A 19,890-nucleotide genomic window follows, 5' to 3' on the forward strand; every position below is an offset into this window, starting at 1 on the left:
TTCGTTGTTTTTGTGGATACTGACTAACACGGCTACCCCCGATACTTGGATTATCAGAAAGCCTTTTGGTCCCTCACCAAAGGCTCTTAACCAAACTAAGCAATCATGGGATGAGAGGGAGGGTCCTCTTGTGATTCAGTAACTGGTGAAAAGATGGGAAAGAAAGGATAGGAATAATGGTTAGTTTTCACAGTGGAGAGAGGTAAATAGTGGGGTCCCCCAAGGATCTATACTGGGACCTGTGCTGTTCAACATATTCATAAATGATCTGGAAAAGGGAGTAAACAGAGAGGTGGCAACATTTGCAGATGATACAAAATTGCTCAAGATAGTTAAGTTCAAGGCTGACTGAGAAGAGTTACAAAGGTGGGTGACTAGGTGACAAAATGGCAGATGGAAATTCAGTGTTGATAAGTGCAAAGTAATGTACACTGGAAACCATAGTCCCAACTATTCGTAGAAAATGATGTATCTATATTAGCTGTTACCCCTCAAGAAAGAGATCTTGGAGTCATAATGGATAGTTCTCTGAAAACATCTGCTCGATGTGCAGTGGCAGTCAAGAAAGCTAACAGAATATCAGGAACCACTAGGAAAGGGGGATAGATAAGACAGAAAATGTCATAATGCGACTATATGAATCCATGGTATGTCCACACCTTGAATACTGCATGCAGTTCTGGTTGTCCCATCTCAAAAAAGATGTATTAAAATTGGAAAAAGTACAGACAAGTGCAACAGAAATTATTAGGGGTATGGTACAGCTTCCATCTGAGGAGAGATTAAAAAAGACTGGGACCATTCATCTTAGAAAAGAGACCCTGGCAGTAGGTTTAAAACAAAACCAAGGAAGTATTTCTTCACACAACACACAGTCAACCTGTGTAGTTCATTGCCATGGGATGTTGTGAAGTCGAAAAGTATAACTGGGTTCAAAAAAATTAGATAAGTTCCTGGAGGATAGGTTCATCAATGGCTATTAGCCAAAATGGTCAGGGACTCAATGCCATGTTCTGAGTGTCCTTAAATGTCTGACTACCAGAAGCTGTGGTTGGCCAACAGCAGATAATTCAGTAAATGGCCCTGTTCTGTTAATTCCCTCTGAACCATCCGGCATTGTTCAGTGTCAGAAGACAGGATACTGGGCTAGATGGATCATCACTTTGACTCAGTTTGGCCGTTCTTATGTTCTAAGGTAGCTAAACTGAGTGGATTGAAGAAAATCTCTCTTCTCCAGTCTCTTATTGGCATGCTGTACAACAGGTAAAATGCATTTTTTTATTCAGGCTATTGTGAGTATGCAATACAAGCTGAGTAGACAGCAGCTGTCCAGACAAGAATTATTACTCTATAATTCTTGATCACGTCTACATTTCTTTTTTTAAACACTCTATTGATTTTTCTTTTTAACACAGTTTTTAACGAACAGTTGAGGGTTAGAAAAATATATAATCAGAGAGAAACTACACTGAGATTAGATTAAAAACAACAGGAGCACACATTTCGGTAAGCAACTGAACGTATTGATGTCCTTAGTACAAAGGTGGAAAGGAAAATGTACAGATATATAAGGTACTCTGAGTGCCAAAAAAAAAAATCATACTGCCAGTTATGTTTAAATCAAGCAAGTGAGAGTGGAAGCTTTTGGGAGAGACCTTGGAAAAACTTAAAAGTGTAGTAGAAACCCCAAGGGCAAATGAATATAGGGATAGTTAAAAAAACAAGGTATTACCAGCTGATGGATGAAAAGAGAGGGGAGAAAGAAAAGATACAGCAGGAAAGAGAGAATCCGTTTATACCGTTTCTATACATATATGTTTATAGTTACGGTTGGCACACTTTCCCTTTCTGAAAGGGTATGTGAGTATTGCTTTTGTTGTGTTCAGTGTGGATGTTTCTACTGATTTTTTTTCCAAAGTTGGTTGGAGGCAGCTGGATGAGGATCAAGAACCTGGAAGAGTTAGGTGACAGGTATTTTCTACCAATCAAAATAAATTAGAGAAAATACATACACCATGCAGTCTAATGCTGCATTCTCTGCTTCTTTATCAACTACCCTTGGTATCTGAAATATATATAAAGAAGTATTATCTATGTAATCCTCTCTTTCTGTCTCTCTCAGGTGTTTCTAAGGCACCAGTCTCAGTGGCATCTAAACATGGCATCCTACAAAGTTATTTTTAGTTGTGTCAAAATCATAAATGATAGAAGTTTCTGCTTTCTGTTCAGGAAATGTCTGCATCTGAGGCCTGCATTAATAGTTTTCAAGGCATATCAAGCATATTTCATTCTGAATATCACCAAGAGGGATACATAAAATGAGCTGTAGTCATGGAATCTTACCACTTTGTAACATCACCACTTTCAGCAGTATTTATGATTCTCGTAGTTCTTGAATTATTTCAGAGACAAATAAGTTTCATCTTCTAGGAATTTCTTAACGTTTCCTTCTGTTGAATATGGGTATTGTAGGCTCTGCTATGGTACAGCCCATCCTGACGACTCTTGCTGCTTTCCCTTTTTTAGCCCTTTGTTCTGTCTTGGTCGCGTTAGAATTAATCCTTTCATTTTTCATTACAAACACTGTATATCAAGTCTCTGTTTTTCTAGGAAGTGTCTTCATTTGTGAATAATCATTGATAGGCTCTTCTTACACATTTGCAGGAAAAACAAGCATGGCTAATGTTTCCACCCAGAGGGGCATGCCTGGTTGATTTAGTTTTGAGACAGATGATGTCTGAATGCATATTTTTAATACTGGAGAAATTAACTTCCCACGCTCAAAAATGTAGCTATTTCTTCTTTATGGCACACGTCTCATAACTGTATTGCTATAGCTATAAGGAACAATAGTTGTTTAATATTGACAGTGGCAAACACTGAAGACTTCAGTTCAATAGCCATCTTAATTTGCATTGCTGTATATGACCCACCTAAAGTAAACATGTTAAGGGAACGAGTTGAGGGGACATGAAAAATGGGGTGAACAGATCCTGTTTTCTGCTTCATCACTCAGTTCTCTCTCTTCCCTACTCACTCTTCTGGGGTGTAGTTCCTTCCCTATTTTTTTTCTTTCTCTCTTCCCTTGTAAAGCTACCTGAATAGAGGAATGTTTTCACTTCCTATGTAGAATAGGATTTTACTTCCAGGTTTAAAGGAGGGAAATCTGGAAAACCCGTGGGAACAATAGCCATTTGTGGGGAAATAAAACATGACCCCATCACCCAAAAGTCTTATGTTGTTGTTTTTATTACTTATCATTCTGTTATTCCATGGCAGAAGAGGAATTAAGTCTCTTGACCCCATGAGGAATTTAAGCCTGCTCTTGAAAGTAACTCATCTCATTCAGAGGTGTGCTACATACAGCCCATTAGCCCCTCAAGCATAGGCTTTTTCTTAGTGATAGAGCTGAGATGGAGATTGAAATGTACCCTCTCACTCCAAGAGGCAGCCTGTCCAAGTTGGGATTTTTGTATGTTGACTGGGTGATATGGGGAAGTTTGCACTCACTGCCTGGGTTAGGATAAACAAAACTCCAGTCTCCAAGTCTGGCAATACACATCTTTCACAAGCACTAAAATTCATAAGAAAAGTTCTTTATAAATAAATACAATGTGTTAATGTAATTCTAACGGTCTGAATAGTGAGTTGAGCAGAACCAGTATCCCTGTTAACTAATGAGTTAATTAACTGATGAAACATTTTAACTAGAGATGGATCTAAACCAGCACCCTAGATCCAGACTTAAAAGTTTTTGGAGGAGGGGAAGATTTCACATTTTGAATGTGGCCATTTGATTTTTCCAATGTTTTCCAAGGTGAACTTGTGAGTTAGGGACACCTGTTTGTGTGTGTGAGTGTGTATATGTACACGCATGCATGTATATATGTCTACCTGGTTTATATAGGTAAGTGTGTGTGTATGTTTGCACTCATGCTTGTGCACTGGGATGGACTCCTGGAAAGCAGTGTTTCAGAAATCCAACCTTTTTTCCATTTGTAGCCACATTTTAGGCTGGACTCTGGGAGGGGAGGGGGGACATTTCTGAGTCATCTGGTGGTCTATATCCAATCCAAACCACTTCCCTCTGCACAGGTGCTGTTGGCTGGTTGAATCAGTTTTCACCCAACAGCATATTGTTTTATCCCATTATCATATTTTCTCTCATGTTACAACATTTAAACTGACCATAATGATTTACAACATGTAAGGCCCTGTGTGTGTACCAACATACATGCACATTATGTACAGTATGCATTGTGTGTACATAAAATTCATATAAACAGAGAGACAAGATGGGTGAGGTAATATCTTTTATTAGACCAACTTCTGTTAGTGGAAGAGAAAAGCTTTCGAACTACACAAAGCTCTTTTTCAGGTCTGGGAAAGATACTCAGAGTGTCATAGCTAAATACAAAGTGGAACAGATTGTTTAGCATAAGTAAAACACACATTCTTCTTCGAGTGATTGCTCATATCTATTCCTGTTAAGTGTGTGCGCGTGCCGTGTGCACGGATGTCGGAAACTTTTTCCCTAGCACCTACCCGTCGGGCCAGCTCGGGAGCCCCCTGGAGTGGCGCCGATATGGCGTTTTATATGAGACCCTGCTGGCCCGACCCCCCTTCAGTTCCTTCTTACCGCCCTTGACAGTTGTTGGAATAGTGGTCTCTTGTCTCAAGTGCTCCACTTATCCCTAGCTGCTCTTATCTTGATTGTCGATTAATTGTTATTAGTTAGTGTTAAGTGTTTCCTATAGTATTAAGCGTAGTTTAGTAGTTGAGGGCAGTCCCAGGGCTTAAAGCCTTGCAACAAGCCCATGCCTATGGGTGACCCCCACGATTCCTGTCTCAGGTGTCTGTGGGAGGGCCATCAGGCGGACAAGAGTAGAATCTGTAAGGCGTTCAAGCCCTGGACGCGAAAAGAGAGGGAGATGCGACTTGAGCAACTCCTCATGAAGTCTGCTTTGCGGCCCTCTCAAGATGTGGGCCCAAGTGCTTCGGTGTGGAGTGCCCCTCCTGCAGTACTGTCTTCAGCACCACGGAAGATCCCACGCTCATCTCGGGACCAGTGATCTCCTAGGCCCCAAAAATGCCCGCCTCGGCACCGCTCCCATTCCCCGGTTGCTGGGAAGAAGCAAGCCTTGGAAGGACCCCCTGTTAGGGCCGAAGCAGTTGTCCCGGTCCTGACCAAGCAAAACTCTAACCAGGCCTCTAAACAGGACAAGGCCTCCAGGCCCAGATCTACTCATCCCAGCCCTGCACAAGGGACAGTGCAAGTGGAAGAGATCACATTACCTTCCACACCAGATACTTTGGAGGCCTCCAGAGGGCTCATCGAAATGACGGCTCTGGTGCCTCCGGTCCCAGCACCGGCCCCAACCCCGAGTCCTGGTACCATCGAAGGGTAAACTGGCGATGTTCAGAATGGCAGCCCTCAGACCAGCATCTCCACACCGCTCAGAGTCCCAGCACCGCCACAGGTACCGGTCTGACTCATGGCGCTGGTTAGACTCGTGGCATTGGTCTCACAGTCCCGATCTTCGGAGCTGTTCCCGCTCGAGGTCGCTGTCAACTGCCGGGTCATGGTCCCGCTCCAGATCCAGGTCACAATCAGCGACCACACAGCACCATTTGGACTGACGCAGTGTGGAACTCCGATCCCCGCATCGACTGTCGCACCGGCCCGCGTCTTGCCACCCATCTAGTTCTCGGCACCGCTCTCCATCACAGCACCGGTTGCTGGAGTGGCATCGCTCTCCATTGCAGCACCAGTTGCCGTTGCGGCACCGATCACCAGCATGGCACCGCCCTTCATCGCGGCACCTCTCTACTGCCTGGCACCGCTCTTTATCGTGGCACTGGTCGCGATCAGCCTCCCAGCACTGATCCCTGCATGACCCACGTCTACCAAGGGGCTTGGTGCCACCTTTGCTTCACTCACGCACCACTCCTCCTTGGCTGTCACGATCTCATCTTGAGATGTGTTGCTCATATCTATTCCATTGCCACCCTCCTTCCCCTCTGTCGGAGTAGCCAGCAAGAAGGAACTGAATGGGGGTCGGGCCGGCAGGGTCTTATATAGAACCCCATATCGGCACCACTCCAGGGGGGCTCCCCAGCTGGCCCAACAGGTAGCTGCTATGGAAGAAGTTTCCAACATCCACGCACGCGCACACACCTAACTGGATTAGATATGAGCAACACATCTCGAAGAACAACAGTTACAGAAAGATGAGTAACCGTTTTTTCTAAGGGACCATTCAAGGTAAAGTGTCCTGTTAACATCCCTGCAGTCATAAGACAAAAAAATGGGGTTAGTGGGCTACAGGTTGTTGTGGAAAGCCATAAATCCAGTATCTTTATTAAGACCATGATTTTTAGTGTCTAGGAAAGTTATGAATTTAATCTCCTAGGCTTGTCTTTTGAAGGTGTTGTACAGGTTTCCTTTGAGGACAAATACTGAGAGGTCAGATGTGGCGTGATAGTTTTGGTGAAAAGAGTTCACCTGTGGGTGATGTGATGTTTTTGTCTTTTATCATTTTTCTATATGAGTTCATTCGAAAGCATAGTGATTGTCTGCTTTCACCCACATAGTTGTTATTGGACATTTAGTGCAATGGATGAGGTACTCCACATGTTGTGATAGGCAGTGCAGGACCCAAGGATTTTGAAAGGTGTGTTGTGGGGGATATTGATCACCATAGCAGTGGAGATATGTCTGCAGGTTCTGTTAGAGTCTGCAACACTTTGAGTTGACGGGTCATGGTCTGTGGGGCGCTTGCTTCTGATGATGAGCTTGCAGGGTTGGGGCGTTATTTTGAAGGTCAGAAGAGGGAGGTTAAGGAAAGATTTCTTTTAAGATGTGGCCTCCATCGAGTATGTGTTGTAATTTTTTGATTCCCCATATGGGTTCCAGTGTGGGGTGGTTGGTGACAACTAGGGATGTATGGTCAGAGGTTTTTCCCCCCCTGTATTGAAGCTGGTTCTCTTGGGCTGTTTGGATGGCCTGTTCCATGATGTGATCTACTTCTCTGGTGTGGGGTATCCTTGTTTAGCTGTGATGCTCTGAGTTCCTTTCCAAGATCTGAAGAACTCTGGGTAAGCTCGGAAACTTCTCTCTCATCAAACAGAAGTTTGGTCCAATGATTGATATTACCTCAGCCACCTTGTCTCTCGAATATCCTGGGACCAAAACGGCTACAACAACACTGCAAACATATAGACAGTTGTACCTGTTATTATGGCACTGTGCCATGTTCATTAATCTCGATCTCCAACCTGTTGCTGAGGTGGAATGTAGTTATGAAAATACTGGTAGCACCCATTTTTTTCTCTCCTCAGAAAAGTGTTCAAGGAAATTGGCTCCTGTACATGGAGAGTGAGGCAGTAACCTGCAACACTCCTCCAAATCCTTGGATTTATTATGCTGCCCTGGAAACTGGGTTCAACACATGGGCTTTGGGGTGGAGGGAATGCAACAAGAAATAATTTAGATATAAAAATATACACAAATGTAAATAATTCAAAGTGCTGGGGAATCAATTACAAAAGTGGGATTCTGCTATTAATGGCTAGTGCTGAGAACGTGGCACTCTTTTTTTTTTATAATTTATTTATGTATTTATTTATTTTTAAGTGACTAGACTCTCTCACATTATGGGGCTGTCCACAGTAGGAGTTGGAGAGGCAGGCCCTGAGTACTCATGGCACAGTGTGATAGCAGCAGAAAGAGCCACTCCATAATATTACTGTGGTAATAATTTCTTCCTAATAAACTCTATGCAGAAGGGGCCCAGTTTTTCTAAACTGCACGTGCACAAATGCTTGTGAAAAATGTGCACCTCATTTGTGTGCTCTGTTGCAGTAATTAAGCATACGTATTAAGCATGCAGTTATGCATTTATGTTTTAGATAATCAGTGTTTGTTCAAATGTGCATGTATTATGTATATTTTACTCAAACCCACACATGAACACATTTTAATATTTCATCATATTTTACAAATATCTAATCCAATTTATCTTTTGTAGACCTCATTAGCTCCCCTAAAAATGGCATTGGGAGACATTGTAGAGAGATCTGTAAATCTGCACAAGCTTAGCACTGGTGGTTTTTTTGTTTTAACTTGGAATTCCTAAATTGTCGAGTGTATTTTATTCTCTACAAATTATTTATTGGATTCTTACCTGTCACACCGACAGAGTACACACCACTGTCAATCTGAGTACAAACCCCATTTTCCCTGTTTGAATAAATGGCTTGTGTAATTGCATCTTCACATTGTCTCCTGGTTTCTGCAGCTAAGCCTCATTAGTATGACATTATGACACAGAAAACACAAAACAAACAGTGTAAGGAAATTATTGTTCATATTACTGTAGGATTTACAAGATTTCTAATGGGAGACCTGTACAAAATATATTCACACCTTCCTTTCCTCGAGGTACTAGTGGTCTTGGACCTATTGTACTTTGTGTTTCCCTCAGTACAATAAATTTTTTTTAAGTTGATCTTTTTCTGAAAGCAAACAGATCTCCTTTTAAAAGTATTTTGTTTCCCTGCACAGAAGTTTGTACAGCTATGGGTAAAGTGTCAATAATGGAGGGTTTATGTCATAATCAAGTTATCAGTTTTTCATGTACTCAGCACTGAAACCCTGATTTAGGCTATCATTTGAAATTTTTGCTGTGAGATTAAAGTCCTCTGAAGGCAGGATATTAGTACATCAAGTTTTCATTAAAAAAAACTGTGCAACCTTGGTATATGGAAAAAAGGATTAGGTAGGAGAAATGTTAAGCATATGTAACGGGCCATATTTTTAATCACCTCTGCTGTATGTTACAGTACAGTTTTCTCTAATCTCTTTTTGGTTATTAAACAGAAAAAGACCTATCAGTGCATCAAGTGCCAGATGACCTTTGAGAATGAAAGAGAGATACAAATCCATGTTGCAAACCATATGATTGGTAAGAAACTCTTTAAACCAGGCCTCTCATGGGCTACTTGTTTTTGTTACTCTTTTTGAAATTCACTAGTCTAATCATTTGTTAATATTCACACTGGTTTTTTTTTTAACTTTCAAGGCAAATGGTTTAGATGTAATGATTGTTCATTTCAAAGCTTTTTAAATGTGTGGTTGTAAAAGTGTTACTGCTGAGCTTTTTCTACCCTTTTGAATTCTCTTGTAGCATTTTCACTTATATTAAAATCAAACTTTTGACAATATCTTACATTTTATAGCATAAATTTTCCTCTATCCATGTAAAAAGTACTTGCCAGTTGTCAACCACTTAGGAGCAATTATGCTTCAATTTTGTATGTCATGACATTGAATAGATTTAATGGCTCACATTTTCCCAGTTAAATGTGATGAATTCCTGAGGCACATTGTCAAAACAAAATGCTTAAAAAGTTATTTCAGTGCTTTTCTTTTTTTTTTTCAAACAGTTCTGGACTTTAGAAGGTTTAACTTTTCAGATGTTCAATTTTTTTTAAAGCAATACCTTGCTGAGATCCCTAGTATAACAAGCTGCAGTCAAGTGTTATTGTAATCTGAAGGGTTGTATTTCTGTTGCAGCTGTATGGTCATTTTCTGACAATTGCAAAGAAGTATTTTTTCCTGTCTATACAGATGTTATAAATATATGTGATGGCCCAAGAGATCAGTTTATTTTGATGCATAGATGACAAAGGAGTTTCTTATACATGTCACTCTAGACATATGTTGTAAGAGATCCTTCAAGGACCCTACAGTGCACTTTGTGTGTCCCATATGTTCATGTGCAGCATTTATCTTAGATAAGCGTAATGGTTTTCCTAGAACAATTTTACATTTAGGAGACTATTCTCCCCTCAATGCAAGTATGTAACTCCCATTATCATTAATGTGAATTATGCCCAAATATTGAAGGGAGAATTAAAGACTGACACAAAGATTAAAAAAACCTCTTTATAAATGCAGGATATACACTGTCAGTCACAAGAATTTCCATAGTAGTGCTAGGCAAGAGTTTCAAGTCTGTCAAATAGAAGATGAAGATATCTAAGAATGTTAGCTTTTGTACCAGGTGTTAATGTAATCTCTGATTTGCAGACTTGAAGGGTGAGATCCTTGCTAATTGGACCACAGTGATTTCAAAGCACACACACCCTCTTTTTGTTAAGAAATCTGAAAGAGAGGTCTCCTTAGGAAAGCTGATATGTGCTTATAACTTAAGATGTAAAACGGAGGTTGATAATCAGTGATCTAAAACGGTGTAGTGCATGGGATTCTGCTATCAATGTACTGTTTGATTACAGACAGAATTGTTTTATGAAACAGTTGTTATTGTTTTTGAAATAAGTAACTTCTTCATTCTGAGCTGGATGAGCAAGCATCTCAGAGGGGTGATTAAGAAAAAACAGAAAGCGTACAGGGAGTGGAAGATGGGAGGGATCAGCAAAGAAACCTACCTTATTGAGGTCAGGGGATGTAGGGATGCAGTGAGAAAAGCCAAAAGCCGGTTAGAGATGGACCTTGCGAAGGGAATTAATACCAATAGTAAAAGGTTTTTTAGCCATATAAATAGGAAGAAAACTAAGAAAGAAGAAGTGGGACCGCTTAAAACTGTAAACGGAGTGGAGATCAAGGATAAGGTAGGCATGGCACAATATCTAAACGAATATTTTGCCTCGGTCTTTAATAAGGATAATGAAGGGCTTAGGAATAGTGGCAGAGTGACTGATGGGAATGAAGGTACGGGGTTGGAAATTACAGTATCCGAGGTAGAAGCCAAACTTGAACAGCTTAACGGTAGTAAATCAGGCGGCCCGGATAATCTTAATCCTAGAATATTAAAGGAATTGGCGAGTGAAATTGCAAGCCCGTTAGTGATAATTTTTAACGAATCTCTGAACTCGGGGGTTGTACCGTTTGACTGGAGATTAGCTAATATAGTTCCTATTTTCAAGAAGGGGAAAAAAAGTGACCCGGGTAACTACAGGCCTGTTAGTTTAACATCTGTAGTATGCAAAGTCATGGAAAAAATATTAAAGGAGAGAGTAGTTACAGACCTTGAGGTCAATGGCAATTGGGACAAATTACAACATGGTTTTACGAAAGGTAGATCGTGCCAAACCAACCTGATCTCCTTCTTTGAGAAAGTAACAGACTTTTTAGACAAGGGAAATGCGGTGGATCTAATATATCTTGATTTCAGTAAGGCGTTTGATACGGTACCGCATGAAGAATTACTGGTTAAATTGGAAAAGATGGGGATTGAAATGAAAATCCAGAGGTGGATAAGGAACTGGTTAAAGGGGAGACTGCAGCGGGTCGTATTGAAAGGTGATCTGTCGTGTTGGAGGGAGGTTACCAGTGGAGTTCCTCAAGGTTCGGTTTTGGGTCCGATCTTATTCAATCTATTTATCACTGACCTCGGAACCAAAAGTAAGAGTGGGCTGATAAAGTTTGCAGATGACACGAAGTTGGGAGGTATTGCCAATTCGGAGAAGGATCGGGCTATCCTCCAGGGAGATTTGGATGACCTTGTAAACTGGAGTATTAGTAATAGGATGAAATTCAATAGTGAGAAGTGTAAGGTTATGCATTTAGGGATGACTAACGGGAATTTTAGTTATAAGCTGGGGACGCACCAGTTGGAAGTAACGGAAGAGGAGAAGGACCTCGGAGTCCTGGTTGATCGCAGGATGACTATGAGTCGACAATGTGATGTGGCCGTTAAAAAAGCTAATGCGGTCTTGGGATGCATTAGGCGAGGTATTTCTAGTAGAGATAAGGAGGTGCTAGTCCCGTTATACAAGGCGTTGGTGAGACCTCATTTGGAGTACTGTGTGCAGTTTTGGTCTCCCATGTTTAAGAAGGATGAATTCAAACTGGAACGGGTACAAAGAAGGGCCACTAGAATGATCCGAGGAATGGAAAGCCTGTCGTATGAAAACAAACCGAGCTCCTCAAGTCTGTTTTCCTTAACCAAAAGAAGGTTGAGAGGAGATATGATTGCTCTCTTTAAATATATCAGAGGGATAAATACTAGGGAGGGAGAGGAATTATTTCAGCTCAGTACTAATGTGGACACGAGAACAAATGGATATAAATTGGCAGTCGGGAAGTTTAGGCTTGAAATTAGACGAAGGTTTCTAACCATCAGGGGAGTGAAATTCTGGAACAGCCTACCGAGGGAAACAGTGGGGGCGAAGGACCTCTCTGGCTTTAAGTTTAAGCTTGATAAGTTTATGGAGGGAATGGTTTGATAGGATAACACTATTTAGTCAATAGGTCAATAACGTGCCGCCACTGGTAATTAGTACCGAGGGTCAATGTTGGGATATTGAAAGTCTTTTTCCCGAGTGTCTGGCTGGAGAGTCTTGCCCGCATGCTCGGGGTTCATTTGATCGCCATATTTGGGGTCGGGAAGGAATTTTCCTCCAGGGTAGATTGGCAGTGGCCCTGGAGGTTTTTCGCCTTCCTCCGCAGCATGGGGCAGGGGTCGCTTGCTGGAGGATTACCTGCTACTTGAAGTCTTTAAACCAGGATTTGGGGACTGCAACAGCTGAGACAAGGGAGAGAATTATTCCAGGAGTGGGTGGGTCAGCTTTTGTGGCCTGCATTTTGCGGGAGGTCAGACTAGATGATCATAATGGTCCCTTCTGATCTTAAGTTCTATGATTTAACTTACAGACATATAATAGATACACTTCATATATTAATTATTGTAACACCAAATTTCTGCTTTCTGCAGTAATAACTTGATGTATATATGGTAAAGCTTGAATTCCAATACCAGAAGTGTTGGAAACTGTGGCATTGGTAGAGGACATGTGGAGCTGCGAAAAGTGTGGTGCCTCTTTCTGGGAGGTCTGCAAATGTCAGTTTCTCAGAATTGTAAATAAATTACAGTGCAAACTTCAGAAGATGGTAGAAAACTACAGGTACATAGTCCCAGTATGGGTAATGGATTTCAGTTCTGTAGGACTAAGCTGTGGTAAATACTAGAGTGTGCCAAGGCACAAATTGAGTATCGCATCTGATATCAAAGGGCCACATGCGTCCCTCCCTTGAAAAACCTACAGGCTGGGAGTGACTCGGAGGAGCACCACAAGGTTCAGCTCACAACTGTCTTTCGGTTGGGTTTAGAAGATCAGAGAAGGGTTGAATAATAGAAACTCTGATGGGAAACCAAGCTTCTCTCAGGCCTTGTAGAGCCTGAGCAACTCCACAACACTCTCTGGCCCCATCTCACCCAGGAAGCATAGCTGACTTAGAGACTATTCTGCCAGTGAGTTTACTGCTGGCACTTGCACATGACTGAAGGACATTGAAGGTATGGGGAGAGCAGTTATAGCTCATTCCGCCACCAGTGACTCTGCATATGTTTTTAATGCTAATCCAGTATTTCAGAGACATGAATATCATAGACAGTGATTGCTCCTCTGGTCTGCTCATAGCCCTTCTACTCCAGAATTTACACAGCCTGTGCTGTGCCCATCCTATGGGTGAGGAGCCCTAACAATGCTTGTTTTACTCCCCTTCATATACTACAGCAGAGGAGGGCATGTGGCTCCTTATTAGTAAAGTAGCTTTACTTATAATAAATGTAGTGGGTTAAAGAGTTTTTCATTTTACAAATCTAGCCCAGATTGGTGGTGATGGAAGGGTAGTTACCATTTAGTAGCCTCTGAGAAGTGAGTTGGAGGTCTTGCTTGAATCCCAGTGGACCAAAGTCCATATTACAAAAACCACCACCATGAATTGTTACTTATTTGGAGCCCTGATAGAGAAATTAGGGATTTAAATTGGCCAGGACTGTGCCCACCCTAGCCTCCAAGTCAGGATGGAGGCATACTGGTGCAGTAGTGTGCCAGGGAAGCTTGCTTTGTTGCGGCCCATGGTGCGTGTGCCAAGTGGCTAGAGGGGTTTAGTCACTAGATCTGACAGTCCAACATCTTTCAGTGGCACTAACTTTTTTTTCCTGTCATACTCACACGCACACAAAATAAATTATAAAAGTGGCTTTCTAAACTCATACTTATTCTTTTCAAATAATAGTCAACAAAATGATCTGTGCCTTGTAATAGAAGACACCTCCGTAGCATGGTTAAATAATTACATTAGCATTTCTTACAATTTAGTTTTTAAACAGTGCCAAGTATTTCATCTGGTTAGCTGGGCTTCATCTCCCTCTTTTACTTCTTGGCTGTATACTCAGGAGTTAGAAGCCCTGATTGTAATGCACTAGAGTAGGTTGAAATTTTCAAAGTAGTATGGAGGAAATTTTCAACACTACTCCCACACACTGCTTTGAAAAATTACCCTTCTGCACCCTAGCCCTTCATATCCTGTACCCAACCACAGAAGCATATTGAGACCCAGGCAGAGTCCCTGGAGACTGAACAGACTGGATACATCCCTGGAGCAGGAATATGGTAAATGTTTTGTTTTATTTTAAGCTACGGGCTGTAGGAAGCTTTTCAGCCACAGAGTCAGGCCCCTTTAGTCGTGATTAGTTAGGAAGGGGTCTGGGGTTTTCAGGGTGGAATTTTTAGAGAGCAGAAGGTCTTTGAAACATTCCACTGATTGGGGCTCCTTTGAAACATTTCTTTCTGCAGAGAAAGGGGATCCCTCTTTGAAACATTTGCCAGCATTGGGGAGTCCACCCAGGAGTATATCAAAAAATGTCTGTAGTTCTTGCAGTCTCTGTACTCCTTACCTCCTATTGTGCTGACCTGACCATGTTTCAAGTGTTTCCCCTATTCCCCCACCTACCACTGCCTCTGATGTGCAGTCTCTATCAGATGCCTCCGAGGATGGGCATGCTAAGCAACTGGCTCCACCGGCGGGAGACTTGAACAACCATGGCAACAGCAAAAATCACATAAAGCTGTTAATAGATCTTTCTCCTATGGCTGAGGGAGCAGTAGGACACTTGAATATTCAATCATTTGGCCACTGATAGGTCCTTGTGCCACGTTTGTGGCAAAGCATTCCCTCTAGATTTATCTCAGTGTATTTATTTATTTATTTGGATTTTTACTAGTCTAAGATAAAGTGTCCAGTCAACATAGTGGGCACCCTTATTAATTTTTACAAGTACACACACAAATATACAGCCCAATCATCTCTGTATATTCTTCCCAGCCCCTCCCAATCTGTTGTGTGTATAAAGGTCAGCATTCTTCTGGCAAACTATTTTGGGAGTCATAGAGTGTAAAAATGGGCAGATTATTGTAAACTAGAATGGATTCCAGAACCTGTACTTAATTTGTGTTGGGGAATACATAAAGCAGGAGGCCCAGTTTATTCATTTTACAGCTGTAAGGGACAATAGTGGCAGTCATAGTGAAATAGCTTTGTGGTCTGGATCTTGGACTGCTTTATAGACTTAGGGCTTGTCTACACTTACTGGGGGATCAGCGTGCGGCGATCAATGCATCGGCGGTCAGTATAGCAGGTCTAGTGAAGACCTGCTAAATTGAGCGCAGATCACTCTCCCGTCAACTCCTGTACTCCACCTGAAAGAGAAGCGCAAGGGGGGTCGATGGGAGAGCGTAGTATAGTGTGGCCCCCGTGGAACTAGATCCAAGTACATCGACTTGAGCAACTTTATTCACGTAGCTGAAGTTGCGTAACTTAGATCGATCTCCCCCCATAGTTTAGACAAGGCCTTATCATTCTCTGGCTTGGATGATGGGGAACTACCAAATTACCTAACTGTATTGATGAAGGAGGCAAAAAGAAATTTCAGTGCAAAAAACAAAAGTATGTTGCAGAGCAATGAGCTGCAGTGTGTTTTTAATGATATTTTTGATTCAGGTAACACAGGATCCCAAACATCTGTATAACCTAATCTGTAATTAAATGCCACTGATCCCTCCTGAATATTGTGTTTCAAGTTGTGGAATTGTTTTGCCAGAATCACAAACACATATGGAATGTATATCATGTATATTTTTTCTGTAAATGACACAAGTATTCTAAATAAAACCATGACCAAAAATAAGAATAACTAGTGTAACAAATTTGGGGCCAAACCCAAAGAACTAGGATAATACACAGACTTTAAAGACAGCAGTTTGTAGAAAGTTGTTTTCATATTTAAAAGAGCTATTAATTGATAGACAACTAAATCACAGAGATAACATCAAGAGAGCAGTTAAAAGATTTGAGATTTCACAGTCAGAATGTATCTAAGAACCTTTTGGAGCATGAATCTCTTTGTTATAGTTTTCATGGATTCAGCTAATAACAACTGTCCTACCCACGTTCTTATATGTATGTAAAGCTATGTAAAGCTAGTTATGGTTTTATACTGCTGCCCATCACTGTACTATCTGAGTATATGTATTCATTGCTAATATGAAATGGATCCAGAAACAGAGCTTACCACACTTTACATCTGCAAAGGTGGAAGTATTTGCCATATGCATCTCCTTCTAGGATACAAAGACATTTCTATTGTTAGGGATTGATCCTGGGAAGTGCTGAATCCTCTCAACTCTCATTGACTTGGGAGCTGAGGATAGTCAGCACATTTCAGAATAGGGATCTTAATACAATAATGTGTATTAAAGGAAGGCATTAATTCTTTTTAAATGTCCTATTTTTCGTATGCACTGTTAGTTAAACATGCTGCTTGAATTCTCAGTTATTTAAATTTGCAAAATTTTGAAAGGTGCTTCTTGGTAAACAAAATTCCTTTCCATCCAGTCATGACATTGTGTCAAATGATTGAGACAAAATTGTTTGATTCTTGAGAGGGAAACCCTACTGGCCTTTGGCCAAGTATTAGGATTTGTCTACCTTTATAGCACTGCAGCGGCACAGTTGCAATGCTAAGTGAAGATGCCACCTACAACGAAAGGAGAGCTTGTCCCGTCGACATAGCTACCGCCTCTCAGGGAGGTGGAGTCCCTATGTCGATGGGAGAAGCCCTCCCACCTACACCAGGCATTGGCGTTAGGTCGGTATAACTGTATCTCTGAGGGGTGTGGATTTTCCACACCTGTGAGTGACATAGTTATACCAACATAGATTTGTTGTGTAGCCCAGTGCTGAATTAAAATGTATACATGGTAGCAATGATGATGACATTGGAACACAGTGTCTTTGTAATAGCTTTCAAGTGTTAAGGCAAATAAAAAATGTGCCAGATTGTTTTTGAAGCATTAAATGCAAATGATCAACGATAACATATTTCTGGACTTAACAGTTGAATGTGTGAATTATTTATGAACACATTAAGAATTCAAAATATATTTGTAAAACTTTCATATTTTAAAAGCATGTTTTAAGTGTTGCTCTTTTAATGCACAGTTGCAAGTACAACCCTTATACGTTAATGCAGTATTTGCTTTAAACATCTAATTCTTTATGGATTTCTTTTAATTAATAAGTAGTACTGGAATCACATGTTAAGGCAGCTGTCTACTATTTAAAGTTGGTTTTAGAAAGAAAAAACTGGTATACAAACCTTTATGAGCTACATACATTCTGTTTAGAAATGTGTATTTGGGCCTTGATCCTCATATGTGCTTTGCCTATATAAACCCCTGGGTGTGCATGGAATACTGTTGTCCTAAGTGTGGCTCTATGCCTGTGCAGGCATCTGTCTACACAGAACTTAGTGCAGGACTGAGGGTCTTAGAATGCAATATGTATTATAGCTATACGCCTAAATGTAATTGTTGGCCTACCTAAAGTGCTTGTTTTGAATTTTACATTAGTTCTCTGTTATTGTTAATAATAATAAATCATGATTTATGTAGATACTTAAATAACACAGTGTTGAGCGTGCTACATATGTACTAGTAGAGAGGAGGGTATAGCACTGTAAATGTACACCACTGATAATTAAACTATTAATAGTTAATAGTGTAGTTTCATTCAGGGCCAGAGCTCAAACTCCCATTGACTTTAGTAGGAAATGTCGGGCCCTAATAGAATCCAATATCTAGATGGCTTCCTATTTTAAAATGGTCTTCATAATTGTACATTTTAGCCCTCCCTTTCTTTCTGACACATGGAAAATTTGTTGCTAGAAATATTAATACCTTTGTCATCCAGATACACAAACATCGCTATGGTCTCTTACAATTGTTATCTATGCATATTTGTTCCTAGAAATTACTCTGTTTCATGAAAATGTATTTTGTTTTGCTTGTTTATCTACCAGGAAAGAAATAGTGTTTCCCTTAATATATTCATTCAGATTTTCCTTTTGCATTTTTTCATTTCATTTACACCTTGCATAATAGTAGTTCAGTTTTCACTGACATTTTTATAGCTGCTATGACAACATTCTTGTTTTGCATGATACATGCATAATTGTCTGTGATCACAGTTTTATGTTGCTTTCATTCTCTCTTAACCATGTTAAGATTCCTTTTTGCCCTTCAACCTAATTTTCATATGTAGCTATGATTAAACTCGTTTAAACATTTTCCTGATAGTTTCATATTTATTCATAAAGGGGAGCAGTTGATAAAACACCTTTTCTGTAATCAGTCTGAGTTTTAAGTCTGATGTTTCTTCAAAGTTATCATTAGCAAGCATCTCAATCAATTCACAGCCTTTCAACATCTGTTAACTAGTGTGGCAAAAATGACTCTTTCCAGTAAACTTTGGTGTGTGTAAGCTGTGATATTTTGATGCTATAACTTGTTCTTCACTTTAGTGGTATTGTTAACCTTGAAAATTATTGTATTTAAAAAAAAACCCCAAACCTACCCCCTAAATTAAAAGAAACAAACAGAATTGTATGTAGCAGTCTGCAGAGATACTTTCTGCCTGTTTCTTGGATTATTTGTACATGTGTGGACACATATCTATGAATATAAGTGCACACATTCTTCACAGAGTCCCTCTCCACCAACCTTGAAGTTGGAAAAGAAGGTAAGTTCTCACCATATGGAATTTTGGTTCTACCTACAGGTGGCAAAATGACTCAACTTTTTCCCACTATAAAGGTCAGCACCTCAGTTTCCCATCAGACCTTTCTGCCTTTCTCCTGATATTAAAAAACAAAGGATCAGAATCTTCCAATAAACAAAGCTCCATCATTTTCGGGTCTGTTCTTCAGACTTTTCTAGAGTGATGCTGCAAAGGCATCTTTTGCTCTTTACATGAATTTGTTCATTACTTTTATTTCTGCAGGATGGTTTATTTCCTCACATTTTAATCCTGCTTCTTTGAATTGTACAGAGTTTTGCCTTCAATGGCACCATTGCTTGCTTAAGAAATTAACCAATTTACTAAATAATTGAGGTCCTAAGCAATAACAAAATGATTTCTTTAAAGCGTGGCATCTGAGACATGAGATATATATGAGATATTTGATTTCCCTTGTCATGAAGGATTTCACTTTGAAGTTATATTTTCTCTATTAAAATGTTTTTCACATAGTTTTCTCTTTTATTAGGAAAGCTTATAGACTCTGCATCACTTTTGGATAAAGATGCTGAAAAGAACCAATTTTTAGATTAAATTAAAACTGAATTAGACTTCATTGTCTCTAAACAGTGAAGAAATTAAGAATTAAAGATAGCAGCCATCAACAGGATGAATACTTAAAAAAACAAAACAAACCCCCCCTAAAACTCGACATTACGTTCCATTTAATCAGTTCCTGCTACCACTAATTGCACATGAGCAAGAATGATCTAATCAAAGAGGATAACCTCTTCCTGTGAGAAGATTGTCATTTCTGTGGTTATAAAGTATGTAGAGAAGATTGTAGAGGTCCTAGAACAGCAGTAGTTGCATTCTCTCTTTGATATAAAAGAACCATATTGTACACCACCACATCTACAGGTTCCACTGGTTGTTTATACTGTAATTCTATGTATAGCTTTTGACTCTCCTTTGTCCCTGTAGCTTTGTACCAATTCTGCCTT

At 40.3% G+C, this 19,890-nt stretch overlaps 1 protein-coding gene across 9 annotated transcripts in view; it reads left to right on the forward strand.

The window, feature by feature from the left end:
- Positions 1-19,890, forward strand: part of ZNF423 (zinc finger protein 423) — a 408,575-nt gene that overhangs the window by 293,985 nt on the left and 94,700 nt on the right. For all 9 annotated transcript variants that reach the window (XM_044986847.1, XM_044986839.1, XM_044986840.1 and 6 more), the window contains one exon: positions 8,882-8,966. In XM_044986847.1, coding sequence (XP_044842782.1) covers positions 8,882-8,966 — 85 coding nt within the window. The remainder of the gene's footprint in view (positions 1-8,881; positions 8,967-19,890) is intronic.

The sequence above is a fragment of the Mauremys mutica genome, chromosome 14, assembly GCF_020497125.1.
Source record: "Mauremys mutica isolate MM-2020 ecotype Southern chromosome 14, ASM2049712v1, whole genome shotgun sequence".
Taxonomy (NCBI): Eukaryota; Metazoa; Chordata; order Testudines; family Geoemydidae; genus Mauremys; species Mauremys mutica.